At 40.3% G+C, this 16,200-nt stretch overlaps 1 protein-coding gene across 2 annotated transcripts in view; it reads left to right on the forward strand.

Moving 5' to 3' along the window:
* pth1r (parathyroid hormone 1 receptor) overlaps positions 1–16,200 on the forward strand; it is a 58,352-nt gene that overhangs the window by 31,082 nt on the left and 11,070 nt on the right. For both annotated transcript variants that reach the window (XM_042108738.1, XM_042108747.1), the window contains exons 4-6: positions 5,276–5,386; positions 6,284–6,408; positions 14,971–15,065. In XM_042108738.1, coding sequence (XP_041964672.1) covers positions 5,276–5,386; positions 6,284–6,408; positions 14,971–15,065 — 331 coding nt within the window. The remainder of the gene's footprint in view (positions 1–5,275; positions 5,387–6,283; positions 6,409–14,970; positions 15,066–16,200) is intronic.

Consider the following 16,200-nt stretch of genomic DNA (forward strand, 5'->3'; position numbering starts at 1 on the left):
TGTTACATGGTATAAAAGTAGCAAAATGTTTTGCCCAGTTTGATGAGTTAGCATTAACTTACACAAGTCGATATTAATGCATTGCATTGTGCATTGCGTATCTTAAAAAATTGAGTCCATATTGATTGAGTCTTAAATTGGCATCAAATTAATTTGCTCATCAGCTGGATGAAGGAACACCTAGTGATTGAAACCAACCTGTTGGTTCAGTAATACCAACCTGAGATGAATGTTCACTTTTTACCAAAAGGGAAGCTTTTTTTGAAAATAACACAATTCCTTCATCTTTATAGCAGAGATGACTACCGGTCATTTTAGGAAAAAATTAAACAGTTGTATCCACATCAACACCATGAGTCTTTGTCTTGTTGTTCACTTCATTTCCTCTTGTATATCACTCTGTGGATTTGATTTTGTGTTCAGGCAGATTACTTTTCTTGCACATGTTGATAATGCATAGACAGGATTTTTCCATTCCTTAAAACATGAAACTTTTGATTTAACAGTGGATGAACATGTGTTCATAGTGTGTGTAACCAATATTGTTTAGTATATGGATTGAATTGTTGGATTTGACTTCGGTAAGCTCCAACATACAGTATAATGATGGACATGCAACTCTTACTGTGTTGATTAGCTGTGTATGCTATAAAGGACTGGACTGTTGCAGTATGTTTCACAAATAACATCATCTAAGGTACTATTCCTCATGAACATCATTTCATATCACTCTTTACTAGGGTATTGTCATGCATACGGTAACTGCCTTTGCAGGGTTCCTATACAAAAAATACTTTAAGTAGAGGACCACACATCTTTCCACCAATTAAATACTGTTGTTCTTTTTGGAAAATGCATTTTTGGCAGCAGAAGATAAAGCACAGTGTAGTGACCGACATCAACTGCTCTGATACCATAGGGTGCATTGCCTCAGCTGCTCCTAGTGGAGACTGTTAATTAGGCCATGAAAGAATTATGAGTTGGGATGACGGGGTGGAGAGGTCGTTCCAGAGCGGAGGCAGTGCAGGAGAGGTGCGGCGCAGTCAGGTGGGTGGGACGTGCCGATGGTCAGTTGGCCGCTGGAGTAGAGCAAAGGGAAGCACTTATATCCTGGGTGGGCAGGGAAGGACAGGCAGCAGATTAGGCAGTTAGAGCACTGCTTCTCTGAAGCATGCTTTCAGGTTGATGGAGGCTATTTGGAGGGGAAAACACACAGTCTTTACCTGAGTCAGTGCCTCCAAGCTGGTCTGTGTGTGTGTGTGTGTGGGGGGGGTGGGGGCATCACATCCAAGCCCCATGAGACCCGATGGCACCGGGCTTTTATCTAGTGGCTGTTTTCTGACCCCCTTTTGGAAGGGTGCACACGTCTGCCCGATCACGGCATATGTTGAGGAACATAAGGGAGGCTTTTCCTCCACCATAAAAGTGGGGGAACAGAGGAACCACAAACTGAGCTCTCACAGATGGGCGCTGAGCTTTTAGTGGAGAGCCGACCACCAGCCATTTTGTCCACTTAAATGCTCTCTGAAATGAATTGTGAGAGTAGTGTAAAGAAAAGGAAAAGAGCAGAAGATTCTTTGCATTAACACGGAGGTTCTCATTTACATTATGGCCATATACTGTATTTTCTGATGTTTAACATTTGAGAACACAGTGAACATTATTTTTCAGATAACCCTAGCATAGCCTTAAAAGTTATAATTTTAATATTCTATTTTCTTGACTTTCTTGAGTTTGTAGCTTGAGGGAAATTACTCTATGTTAGGCTACTTATGTGAGTTGTACATATTCATATCCTACTGGTTATTTGTTTCTTTGGTATACTTCTATCATTGCTTTTGTGTTATTTGAGCCCAGTCATTAGTGTCAGTGTTTTATTGTGCTTCATTCTTTTCACAGCCAATTATAGAAGTTTCACACTTCTACTTGGATGCCCTGTTCTTTCTCCACAGGTGTTTACTGTGATGTAATGATAGCCCAAGGAAATGTATTTCCCGTGGTTTAGTAATATTCTGCACCATCTTGTAAATGTACCACACATGCTAATAATTAGACTGGTAAGGTCATTGCATGGTCCAAAAGAAGAAACTCTGTATGTACCGCCTTCTCTTTACTGCTAATTATTACAGCTCGTTGTTTATATTGTTTGTAAAAGAAAAACAGCACAGATTTGTATGGATAGGCTAATAACCTCACATTGTCTCACATTGATATGTTGGGGTCAAAGACCCTCACCCATGAGAAAGTGAATATCATGAAATGTAAGACTTTATGCTCATAGTGTTTGCTTCTGTGGGACAGGCTATTTGTCCTCTGATGGAACCGGCGTACAGGGAAATAGCCTGTGGTGGAGAGGATTAAAACTTTCTCTATCTCTCTCTCTTTCACACACACACACACACACACATACACTTTCTCTCTCTCTGTCTCTGTGGACAATGTGCTGCTTAATGCAAATTTTTGATATCTTTGGCTTCATCTCTTTGTTGTTCGGGCCTTTACAGCGTCAGGCCACCCCTGGCGTTTTGTGTCTCTCAAGCTGCGGTCAGCCCCACTATTATTAGAACTGTCGAGCTATGATGGATATTTCAAATCGTTTGCTCTGTGCGGTATGAAATTAGCAAATAGCTGTGAGTTGATTTTAGCTATTCTAGTCATTTGGAGGGGGTGGTGGCCCAAGCCTCAGCCAAGGCCGGGGAGCCTTGCTCCTGCTGCCGTGTGCGCCAGTGAAGTCCACTTATTTATTATTATTTCGAGTTTGTGCCTTGGTCGGGCGCACCGAGTCTCCCTTACTTTCCTGAAACAAGGTTTCCATTGAGAGAGACACTGAGGTTTGCATGGGTCGGACAGTGGAGGGATGTGGGTTTCAGGCCCAAGACTCTGCCGTGTGTGAAAATAGCTCGGCGCTCAAGCTCTGTGGTCTGGCCGTAAAATAACACCAGCAATCACCATAAAAGCTTGCATATATCAAAACGCCCCACAATATGTGTTATGACATCTGCAGTTCTGAATCAAATGTGAGTACGGCAAGGAAAAACATTATTAAAAACCCAAATGACATCATCAATAGCCATGCCCCCCCCCCCTCAACCCCCACCCAAGCTGCAATATATGGTTATATTTAAATGAGAGCCATGGACTTAACAGGAAATGACATACAGTATATGTTTAGAGCTACATTTGAGAGCCATAGTACAGTAGGTGGTCTAAGCACTGTATACGGCGAGTTGAGATTTCTGAAAAAATCTGGTTATTGTTGTAATAATAAGTGCTATGTTAAATTTGCATGGAGAGCCATCTTTAAAAACGTTTTACTCCTGTCGGCTATACACTCTTTAATTAGGACAGAAGTGACAGGACGTTTGGATTGCATACAGACAGAATAGCGTCATCTCCTTTGATTTCCCCTTTGAAATCTGTGATTATAGGCATGAGAAAATAATGGATCTACAGCAGAGGCGGCATGGTTAAGTTTTATCCTTAACTGGTTATTTGTGGCGAGTCTGGGGCAGCTGGTTTTAATAACATCCATGGCAAAGCCAGAAATCAGGCTTGGCCAGCATCTCAGGAGATAAAAGACTCCCATTCCCATCATCAAGGCTATCTGTAAATATACAATGGGAACTGCTAAATGTGAACATATAATAGATGTGGTAAACCTCATTGTATTTATAACTATGAAACCTTTTGGAATGATAATTGTGTCTATCATGGTTTGTTACAAGTTCAGTTTAACACTCCAAACAATGCATTATATGTATTTCCACAATATTTGCTGAAGTGTGAGGACATTTGGAGCTGTTTGTACACATTGCCTTGTTTTGTCTTGTCGCTTATTTCTGCAACTGTGGTTTTGTGAGACTTGCCTTTCCATCTGGAAAGAAGAAACACTTAAATAGTCTTGTCTTGTTGCCTCCGTTGTTTGTATGGAATGTTACCATTTTGATTGCTGGAGAAATTATGTCCGGAAAAGAAAGCGACTCAGATTGTTAAATGGGCGTTGTGGTCCCCTAACAGGGTTACAATAGTCTCTCTACCTCTGTTTTCGAGCCAGGCTTGGAGATGCCTGTGTGGCAGGGCTGTTAGTCAAACAGCATTCCTCGCCCTCTGCCCTTTTTAGAGACCAAAATACATTGAAGAGGTTTTTGTGAAGCACTTGAGTGAAAATTGTCTGTAAATTGCAGCTTTGCAGCTTTAAATTGCCGTAAGTATTGATGGTTTCATGGTTTCTGTAGAAGGATATTGTTTTCCTTCCTTTCCTACATTAGGCTTCTCTGAGGTGCAGAGAGGCCTCTTATCTGATAGTCCACAGCACAGTAGGTATGAATTGGCTGCTAATTATACAGGTATTGAGAGAACCAGTCTGATAGAAATGTGTGTGTTTGCGTTGGGGGGTGGCTGGGTCATTAGTAGGACCACAAGCAGTAGCAAATTGTTTAACTCAGCCTGTCACATAGTTTTAGGTCTTATAGGTCTACTATATTACACTTGCTGTCAGGTAATATTAAAGCTATTCAAGATTTTTACTGCCTAACTTTGCACATCCTGTTTTTTTTGTTTGTTTTTACTATGACGTGTCCAAAACGGCCCTACATGAAGTAAGCAGTGTTGCGCTTTTCATTTATCTGTTATTTTGTTTTCACTATGAAGACATTCAAAAACTGTCAAAGTATTTTGGTACCCTGGAATTGATTTATTTTGCCTTGGCATGACATACAAATCAACACAGCACTGTTCTCTTCAGTTTAAGCCTTTGTTTGGCTCTGACTTTTCCTATTTCCTTTATGTCATTATGAGACAAATGTATTACTTATGCAACCGCTGAGAGAGACCTAGCTGGCTCAAGCTGTTCTCTAGACATTTCAAATCTAATGATTTGACAGATGTAAAGTCATGTTGGTTGTTTTGTTTTAGACAACTCAAATAATTGTAAACAATAGCAAAAGTTAAGCTCGATCTCACCAAGAATTATCTTTCAAGACCTCTGCAGATCTGCACTGTGTCTCCTCTGTTTGTGATGTTCTGTTGTTTTTGGAAAGCCAAAGGCTGGTTAAAAAATGAGTTCATGGACAGAACCCTTACAGATTCATTGATCTTTTGCCTGTTTACCTGCATTCAAAATATATGTGTATGTATCGGTAAGCTTGAAATGAAACTATCCTGAGCACCGTTCCTTTGTGTTGCATGTGTTGTAATGTAAATGTAATGTGGTGCATTCACCTGAGGAGCCGCACAAGACACACCTGTTTTAAATGTAAATCTTGTCCCCTCCTAGAGGGCTTCTGTCTACCAGAGTGGGATGGAATTGTATGTTGGCCAGAGGGACCTCCAGGGAGATTGGTGTCTACTTCCTGCCCAGAGTATGTCTACGACTTTAACCATAAAGGTAACTCACTACTAACTTACATGTCCTTGAATGTCCTTGTAATACCATTCTTCATAGTCTAACCTGCAGCTGCAGACATAATGTCCCAAGAGAGGCCTATTTAAAGATCACAGTAAAGTAGGACAGGTCATGTTTTGTTTTTTTAACAGCACTGTAGGTTGGGTTGATTAATGACATATCCAACACCTTTTCAACTCTCAAAACAGATGGTATCATGTTGGTGTTTGGTGGCCATCAATGTATGTAATCAATAGAGATCAGGACAATACTATGTATATCTTTCGTTGTCTCTCATTGAGGCCATGTTGTTTTTTCTGTCCGAGTACCTTTCCATTTGCCACAAGGGGGAAAAATGGCATTCTTTATTCATATAACAATAACTACGTTCATGTGGAATATTATTAACAGCAGGTTTTTACCTAAAGTAAAAAGGTGTGTGTGTGTGTGTGTGTGTGTGTGTGTGTGTGTGTGTGTGTGTGTGTGTGTGTGTGTGTGAGTGTATATGCACTGCCAAAGGCTATCTGTATGAACCTCCATTAATTAATGAACATGGCAACTGAATTCCACTCAGGCATTCTGCAGCCAAAGCTGGGAAATTATCATTCCAAGAACAGTGAGGTACATGTTTTATGGTCATCTCACATGGGCATAACTCAGAAGCAGCATGGCTTTGACCTCCAGATGGTTCGAATTCATTTGTGTGTTTGAGATGGCCAACCTACAGTCTTTGATGCACATTGTATCGGTGTGACTGTGCACAAGAGAACATTCCCTAGTTAGCTGCATGTGCATCAGAGGTCACTCTCTCTCTCTTTCTCTTTCTCTTTCTCTTTCTCTTTCTCTTTCTCTCTCTCTCTCTCTCTCTCTCTCTCTCTTTCTCTCTCTCTCTTTCTACAGGTTATGCATATCGCCGCTGTGACCTAAACGGTACGTGGGAACTGGCCACCACCAACAATAAGACCTGGGCTAATTACAGCGAATGTGCCAAATTCCTCTCTCATTACAACCAAAACCAAGAGAGGGTAAGATGTCTTACTCTTTCATTTTTATTTAGCAATGAAAATTTTATCATATTTCTTTTATCAGTCATGCCTTTTTGCGCTCATGTTCCAATAGCAGCACTCTTTACTGTTTTAATGAATTGTGACTGTGAGAGTCAAAAGGCTTTCCTATTACCATTGCACGTTGTGTGCGGTGGACTAATTTAGTGAACTGTGCACAATGGATGTATGCAATAGACTGTCTGTGAGATGATAGGAACCGGTGACTTGTGCGTCATTACAACGATGTATTTCTCTAGGGATTTGGTTTCTGCCAGAATTGCAAATCTGTAGGAAGACTCTGACTGTGCGAGCGGAGCCCTATCCCCCTATATAGCCCATAGAGAATTGCAAATCTGTAGGAAGACTCTGACTGTGCGCATCGGAGCCTTATCCCCCTATATAGCCCATAGAGAGTTTGAATTGAGTGTTTACTCTTTTGTCAGCCCCGACACTGGTTCCGCTTCCCTCCTTAGCTCTTGTATTGATTTTGGAGCGCAGCGCAGTGGAAAAAAGCTGCTCTGTATGTGGAATGTCACCATAATGTCCCCTCAAAGATCCCACTTCAAATGAAAAAACCAAAATGGCAGTGGGGTTACCACAGCTCTACCAGCAATCCTCAGGCATGACGCATACAGATAAATTTGCTGAAAATTACAGTATGGGAGAATACAAAGTCTAGTTTCTCTGACAAGATGACATTGGTTTTCAGTCATATAAATTCTAAATGTTAAAATAAAAATGAAAAAAATAACTGTTGACAGATTTAAATGTTATGAAGAATGATTAGTAGTACTTTTGACTGTCTAATAGGACTGCCACAGATTTCTAGGTAGCCCTTTGTGAAGTCCTACTGCCTTGAAGTCTGCAATATGTCATTTATATCTGCATGTCCCATATTCATTTCTGTTGGGTTAATTAGGCTTATCCTCATGATTGACACATTGGAATGTTTGATCAAGCACAAATAATTCATTCCTAGAATTATGTGATAAGCTCCCCAGAAATTACTTTGGTCATCCAGTCATGTGTAATAGACTTACAAAGGTATAATGTGACGCAGAGGTGCAACCCTTAGAACCCGATTGACGCAAAGTGCGTCAAAAAACACACCCTTTCTTCTCTGTTACATTGCTCCGCGACTGTTCATCACAACGAGATAAAACCTTTATTTTATGACAGAGAAGAATTGGGGCTTTCCAAAGAGACTATGCACTTGTCTGTACGATCAAGTATGAAAATTAAAAAAAATCATGAAATTAAATCAAATTGCATCATATTTACAGTCTATACTTCTCTGCGTTCACCTGCGCACCCATTACTCTCGTTTGAATTACTCGCGAACCCGTGATCGCATAGATATGGCAAGCATATCAGATGAAAGAGGAGAAACAGGGCTATCCATTGGTACCATGGATATCGATCTTCCTGGCTTATAAAAACAGAAGAAGTGACTGCAAAATATTAACGTCATGTACACAAACCAACGCTGCACACCCATTACTCTCGGAGTAATTACTCGCGGACCCGTGATCGGATATATATGCCACGTATGTTAGATGAAAGAGGAGACACAGAGCTATCATTTGATACCAAATACATTCTTCTGAGTTATAAAACAGACGAAGTAACAGCAAAATAATAACTTCATATAGCTGGACTTACCACACGTTTTTGTCTGTTTTTGTGGCAAAGCATGTTTATAATCCAACGCTGTCGTGTGTTTCTCTATGGCAAAACATGTTCATAATCCGGTTTTGAGATCCTAGCAAATTCCTGCATGGCATCCAATTCAAGGCTCACATTGCATCCCAATTTGTTCAACAAAGAAACACCTTTTTTGCCTTTACTTTGTTCATGGTAATGCAGTAAAAAGTTGAGAATCATCATGAGTGCATACACCATAGTCCCACATGCTAACAGGCAAACTTGGGTCAAGTCAGGTCAGATCAGTTCGTGTCACAGATATGGAGTGCAGAATGGTCTTTTTTCATCGCTAAATAAAAAATGGCATTTATTTCTGTAAATCACACACCACATATTTCTGTAAATTGCTCAGCCCCAGAGTATCCCTCCAACATGGCAATTATATTGCCCGTTTCAGGACAGTCTGCCCTACACACACATGAAATGCATGTAGAGCTAGCTGTGGTGAGATACAGGTCAAAATATAAGAATTTTTATAATATGATTTTTATATTTTAATTATTGAAAAATCAAAATAAAATCAATGCTAGTACTAATAAATGAAATGATGGCAGATCTGGATAGCCTAGACTCTGCTGAAAAAAAACAATATATAATATGTGTGTGTGGCACTTACAATGACCAGAATAAATCCTTATGAATAAAGGTAGTGAAAATGCCCTAAAAACAGCTTAGGGTTCTAAGGGTTAAACACTGTTCGTTGCTACCCCCTTTAATTTACTGTTTGCGGTCAAATTTGACCGGACAGTTTTAACTGCTCTTAAATACCAATACCATGACAAAAAGTATTATTTAATAGAACATTATTGTAAACAGAACCTTATTAGAACATTAACATCTACAACATGTGTGTTTGTGTGTGGGGGTGTGTTTGTTTCTGTATGTGCGTGAATGTGTGCGAACACTCACTGGTGGTTCACATGCACAAGTGGCAACATGACAACATGAACTGACAACATGAACTGTGTGTGTGTGTGTGTGTGTGTGTGTGTGTGTGTGTGTGTGTGTGTGTGTGTGTGTGTGAGAGAGAGAGAGAGAGTGGGTGTAAATGTGTGTATGTGTGTGTGGTGTGTGTGTGTCTGTTTGTGTGTGTGTGTTTCTGTGTGTGCGTACTGTACATGCATGTGTGTGCAAACATTGGTGGTTCACATGCGCATGTGGCAACATGACAACATGAACTGACAACATGAACTGACAACATGAACTCTTTGTGTGTGTGTGTGTGTGTGTGTGTGTGTGTGTGTGTGTGTGTGTGTGTGTGTGTGAGTGGGTGTACATGTGTGTGTGTCTGTTTGTGTGTGTGTGTGGGTGGGTGTGTTTCTGTATGTGCGTGAAGGCATATGTGTGCGAACATTGGTGGTTCACACACACAAGTGGCAACATGACAACATGAACTGACAACATGTACTGAGTGTGTGTGTGTGTGTGTGTGTGTGTGTGTGGGTGTGTGTGTGTGTGTGTGTCTGTGAGTGCGTGTACATGTGTGTGTACTTTATGTGTGTCTGTGTGTGTGTGTGTGTGTGTGTGTGTGTGTGTGTGTGTGTGTGTGTGTGTGTGTGTGTGTGCATGCATGTGTGTGTGTGGGAACATTGGTGGTAAGTTGTAGGAGTGTGTGTAAGAAGATGTCTTTTATCTCCTGGATGAAAATGATACTCTTTCCTAATCATTTCCTATGGCGGTCATATTTGATCGTAAACAAAAAAAGTGTTTCTAAGTGTGAAGGATATCATAAGATCTTGAAGCAATCTGATGAAAAATGCCATATTTATGGTACAGGGAATGTGTAAATCGGTCATTTTTGACCGGAACAGTGTTAGAAGTTCCTGAATTTCCCCTTGGGGATCAATAAAGTATATATCTATCTATCTATCTATCTATCTATCTATCTAGAAGGTTAAATATGATAGAAATTTATGGGGGCCAAAATGGGGGTCCTCCCTCAGAATTTCTTTTATTTGTTTGATGTGATTTCCTGTATTCTGGTGCATTTTGGAGATGGCCAATACTAAATTCAATCAGATTCATTTCATAGCCTACATCCTGATTTGTTGATATTAAGGCAATGATTGCATGCAAAGGCTTGGGCTTCAGGGCCCCTGACCCCTTGGGCCCCTGGGCATTAGCATTCACAGTTGTTCTCTGCTGTTATTTTTATTAGTGTCATTTGCAAACATACTTTTCTTATAATAGACCCACAGATTTGACAAAGTTGATAAAACAGCTCTAACTGAGTTGAAGATTATTGATTGAGTTGAAGAGAATTAATTAGAAACACACAATTACATAGCTTATAAGGAAAAAAAAGGCTGTGTATCAAGCACTATACAAAAATGACAAAAAACAGCAACAATTTGAGCTACTGATACTAACACTGTGTGACTCAAGTGATTTTTTGTCAAATGTTGAAACCAAGGCTTTGAACCAGTTCACGGAACGAAAACCAAAACCAGAAACGTTTGATGTTTTGCTAGGAACAGAAACAAAACCAGAAACTTAAAAAAAAATGTATGTTCCGGAACAGAACCATATATCTAAAATAATGGTAACCGGTTAATACCGTTATTTTTTTCGTTCTTTGACAATATTTCTGTGCAATATGACTTGGTGAGGTTCACTTCCAATCGGGAGAAATGTAATAGAGAAGTTTGCCGCCAGCTGTACAGGCATAATATTTTTTCATTTCCCTCTGGGGCCTGACAAGGTTTTGGGCACTTGTTTATAAGTTTAATATTAACAATGGCAGCTATGCACACACCATTGTGGTTTTCAATTGTCTGATGACAAGTGAGACAAAAATACACTGATTGGGCTCTGACCAAGTTTAGCCAATTTATGTTCACAATGGCAGCTACAGTATGTAGCCTACCATATTTCAGTTATTTGCACAAATTTAGCTATGTGAGTTGCACAGCCTTTTTGATGGATGTAGGAACTACAGTGGTGCTTCTGTAATGCTTTGTGGTTTTGTACTGTTGGATGACATAAGAGAAACAAATGCACTGATTTAGCCTGACGAGCCAGACCCACATTAAAATGTAGGGTCTGGGCACTCACCGTTCGCAGTGCTCTGTCCGAGAGGCGGGATAATCAGTTGTCTTTCAAATTCCCTCTGCACGCAATAGGACAGCGGCAGCGCTATGAGTCCCATGCGTTTCCCACCAGCGGAGCTAGTTGGCTAGTTCAAACGTTTGCCAACTTAATAAAAGCTTAACTCGTGTCACACTGTTCGCCAACAGCAACATCCATCTTATTTGTTTTCAAGTAGCAGGGAATTCAAGCCAAATCGTTGCAACTCTGCCATCAATCATTATGTTAAGCCCACCTAACGACTCTATACATGATTTCATTGGCCTGATTGAGTTTCAATTTCTAGAGCTCACAAGCCAACGGAGAGTTGCTAGACTAGCCCTGGCAGCAAATGTAATTTGCTGCCGCTAGGGGCGCGTCTAGATTTCTAGGCTAGCACTGATTGGGCCCTGACCAGGTTTGGTCAATTGAAGTTCTCAATGACAGCTATGTAGCCTGCCCTATTTGTCATTTGCACCAATTGAGCTACAGTATGCAAGAAGTATAATGGATGTTTTCAGTTGTTTGCCAATAAACAACATGGCAAAAATTTTCCTTGTCTTAATTCATGTATAATATTGAAAAAAAAATGTACTGTAGACATGTCAGAATTATAGTTATGCCGCTTACATAATGTAGCCTAAAAAAATGTAGGCATGTCAGAATTACAGTTATGCCGCTTACATAATGTAGCCTTACTAGCCTATATGCTTTTTTAATGTTTGATGACGGGATAGAGACTTAAAAAAAGTTATGTAGACTAACAATATAATTTAAAGTCCTAATGATCAGCCTACTTATTTGTATGTCCCGCAGCTGACATGGAACGTTATTAACCGATTCGGGAACTTTATTTTTTTGTTCTAACTGGTTCAGGAACGTCAATTTTAGGGTTGAACAGAAAACTGGAAACGTTAAAATACTGTTCTGTTTGGAACGAACCAATTGGGAAAAAAATCTGGTTCAAAGCCCTGGTTGAAACACAGATATTTGTTTTCGTTTAGATGTATTTAGACTTATTAAAAGACAAAACTTTCCTCAGATGTTATGTTTTTGCAAATAGCTTGTCTTAACATTGAAATGTTTATTTTGTCTGGGAATACTTATTTCTTTGAACAGATGGATACTGGGAATGTTTGGTGGGTATTTCTGTTCAGTGTAAAGGGAGCCAGCTCTCCTCAACCGACCAGTGACATCTGATTGTTTAGTTGTAGTAAATCAGTATTTTAACAAGGGTCTGAGACATAATGACTGTATGAGTTAGTGATGAATTGTGGCTGTTTTCATTCTGAATTTGGGCTGGATTAAAGTTCATCGCCAATCATAATTCTTTGGAATGGATTTATTCATACGATAATCATGTTCATGTGGAACATTATAAGTTTCTCCAGAGACTTGCTCTGACCTAGACATGACCTAGACTTAAGTATGTTTTAGAACTACTCACACATTTGATTGTACAGTTGATTTTTTTTTTTTTTTTTAAAGGCATCAGCACAATATCATGCTAAGCCACAGTTTCACGTTCTTGCTCTTCAAACAACTTATGCTAACTCTAGTGTAGAGCTGACAATTATGGAGAGTGCATTTTGTTAGGGAGGAGAAAGAGAAGAGAGTCGGCCAGGCAGTGATCTTTGGAGTTGCTGGTGCCTGGGCAACCTGCAAGTGCATGCAGCACGTTTGGCTCCATCATCTGACGTCTGCCTGGCAAAGAGTTCCCAGTCTGCCCTCATCAAAGCCTCTCTGTGTGAGAGGTTAAGTAGGGGAGGCAGAGCAACTGTTCTCCTGACATGAGTGGATGGAAATCCTTTTCCCTGTGTGACAACAGGGAGGGGAATCAATTTGATTGTAGAACTCACAAGATTTCCTTTAAATGGAAAGTCTGGAACAACATTGCTTGTCCTTACTGATTATCACACTGCAGAGACAAATGGAAATAGACAGGTGAGGAGGAATGCGGACTATTTTGAGGGTATCACTGTCAGGTGTCAAACGCAGATTAATGACATATTTTACGATGTTAAGATTCTGATAATGTCTCTTTTCTTCTTTATCTCTCTCTGTCTCTCTCTCTCTCGATCAGTCCACCATGCTATCTCACACCGGCACACAGAGCTGAGAGCGTACTCCCGTCCGTCAGTTTGTGCCATACACACAGACCTAATGTTACTTCGCACCTGCGCCTTCCTGAGAGAGCAGATAACAAAAGTTGGACATCACTGGGTAAAACCCATAGGGATGATTGACCCACATCACTCATCCCACTTCTGTTTCTAAGAGATCTAAGCCCTCCTTATCCAGCCTCATCACATGCTCCCACATGGCAAAGCCTCCCATCACCTCCCCGTTGTTCTCCATTTCACTAGTAGTTCCTAGCTCACATAGGCCCTTATCCATAGGAGTGTCAGTGGACATCGCTTGCACGTCAAATCCGCTATTGGCATCCCAGGACCACGGCCAGCTACCAAGCCAAACATGTTTATTCTCAGCTCTCAATATCAAGTACTCTGATGGGTGAACTAATGAAATGAACCAGTTTTGCTATGTGGTTGAATCATCCCATTTTAAGTATTTAAAACTTCAAATGGGATGATTCCACCACATAGCCTGAAAATGGTTAAGATAATTAAATGTATTCAGAAACAATGAATGAGTTTATTTGCAGAACATGTAACAAGTTGATACATTTTGTAAAATTGCAGGACCTCTCCTTTAAGTTCTTTTCCTTCTCTTCTCTCATCATTTCTATCCCTTTTTTGAAATGTCAGACCAAACTAAGAGCCAGTGGGCAGAAATCTCACATATTGTGCCTCTTTAATCTGACACTGGCTATTTACATTGATCTAGTCACATCAGGAGCCATGGCAGCTATTGATGAAAAATTCATACGCACAAATGAAAATCTTTATAGTGCAATCTGTGCGCACCACAGCTTCGGGCTGGCCGGGCCTCTGCACCACAGGCTAAATGATAACAGCCCTCCGAGTTCTGGTTACATCAGCCTGAGATGGGCCTCTTGCAGCACACAGCCTTGCTCCAGCTAGCGTGGTTAGTGTGGTCTCCGCACAGAATGTCCTCTGGCTGCCTGTTACTTGAAGTAATCTCTTTTGGAAATGGTGCATTCCCCACCCTGATTTTTCCCCCACTTTTTTTTTTTTCGCTTCTTTTCTTCGGCCTCGGCGCTTGAAGGAAAATGTTTTCGTAAGAAACTAATGCTATTCAAACCACCTCAGTCACTGGGTGTCAGCTTGCTGTCAAAGCAACGTTCAGGTTTCTCTGTGGAGCAGGGCGCAAGTTTAGGATTCTTACTGTAATTAAAACTGTGTGGATGTGTACAGAGTTTTTATGGCCGTAAGCCATCTGTTTCCCGTGCCTGAGCGCCACAGATTTACTTTTACACGTCAACCTCCACATCGCACGCGTCTAGCATCTGAGACAGCATTTGATGTGTTCTCCCAACCTCCACATTGCACGCGTCTAGCATCTGAGACAGCATTTGATGTGTTCTCCCAGTTGACCACGAAAGTCTCAAACACTACAAAATTCACAAACAAACTTCTGAACAAATTCTGTGTTTATGTGTTTGTAGTTTGTTTTGGAGCATTTGATTGCACTTTTTGCAGCAGTACTGAGGACCTAAGTTCATGTAAAACCCTTTTGCAGCCATACTGAGGACCTAAATCCATGATAAACCCTTTACGGCCAATTAAATGATGGTTTCAGAGCATTTCACTGGTGATGCTTATCTGTCTTTGTTGTCTTGACCTACAGGAGGTGTTTGACCGACTCTACCTAATTTACACCGTGGGCTACTCAATCTCACTGGGATCCCTAATGGTGGCCGTGGTGATCCTGGGATATTTCCGGTATGTTCTCCAGTCCTGTTGGACTTAATTCATCTAAATCTGACTGGGTATTTTCACGAAGATTTTCCACTGGATTATTAATCAAACTTTTTTTTAGATAAATAAACATGTAAACAAGTCCAATGTTGCTGATGAACTGTTGTGTTAGAAAAATTAAGAATCATAATTGACAAACAGAAAATCAGATTTGTACATGTCCTTCTTAGGACAGTGTGAAACTAAAGAATTTAAACACTTACAGATTGTGTTAAGGCATTGCATGTAGAGCACTGGAAATATTATCTCATGATGTTTTCTTTAATGTCAGAAGTAATTTATGTCAGAGATAAGAGCAGTTCTGGTCCCTGTTCCAATTACGAAAAAGAACATGATAGGAAGGTGTCTGCACTGGTGGTGATTAATGATAGGTCTGTTAAAATTAGCCAAATCATTACTTGCATGCAATGTAATGTGAGGATGTGGGAATCGTGTTTTTGTTCATTATGAAGATTGCAATGAAACATTTTAGCAGAAAAAATATTCTATAACAAACCTTTGGCCTTTCCTCCAAATAAGTATAATTAATACTTACATTTAAGGCTGCTAGCCCATTTGGCATGCTAACAAGCACACAACCAACACATAACATGGGAAGAGGCAAAGTCCAAAGGATATTTCTGTCCAATGCAGGCCTGTTGCCTTTTACACTTTGACTTTTAGAAAGTTCTACCCTCAGGGTAGATTGTAATTCATGCTCCTTCCTGTTGACATTTATGTTTCGCTTCCTTTCATGCTGGTATATTATGGGGATACATGCGGCATAAATGCTTTCTTTTCAGTCAACTTCAATCTATTTTATATACAGTTGTTCACAGGTTGAGAAAACCACTGATGTAATATATTGATTTTATCTGTAGATGCCTGTTCTCCGCACTGTTTCATGTTGCTGCTTTGAAAGTGAAACAAATAAGCTGACTTGACAGGGTTTGACATGAGGAGATGTGTGGGCTTTGAAGAGCTATGGTGCCTACCTACCCAAGTTGTTCATGCATTAGCAGTAAAGTGTCAGCCAGCCAGGCTCCAAAGCAGTTTGGGAGACAAATTAAATTAAAATTAAAATTAGCCATGAATTATTTTTCCTTAGAAATAATATTGC

This window comes from Alosa sapidissima, chromosome 1, assembly GCF_018492685.1.
Source record: "Alosa sapidissima isolate fAloSap1 chromosome 1, fAloSap1.pri, whole genome shotgun sequence".
NCBI classification, from domain to species: Eukaryota; Metazoa; Chordata; class Actinopteri; order Clupeiformes; family Clupeidae; genus Alosa; species Alosa sapidissima.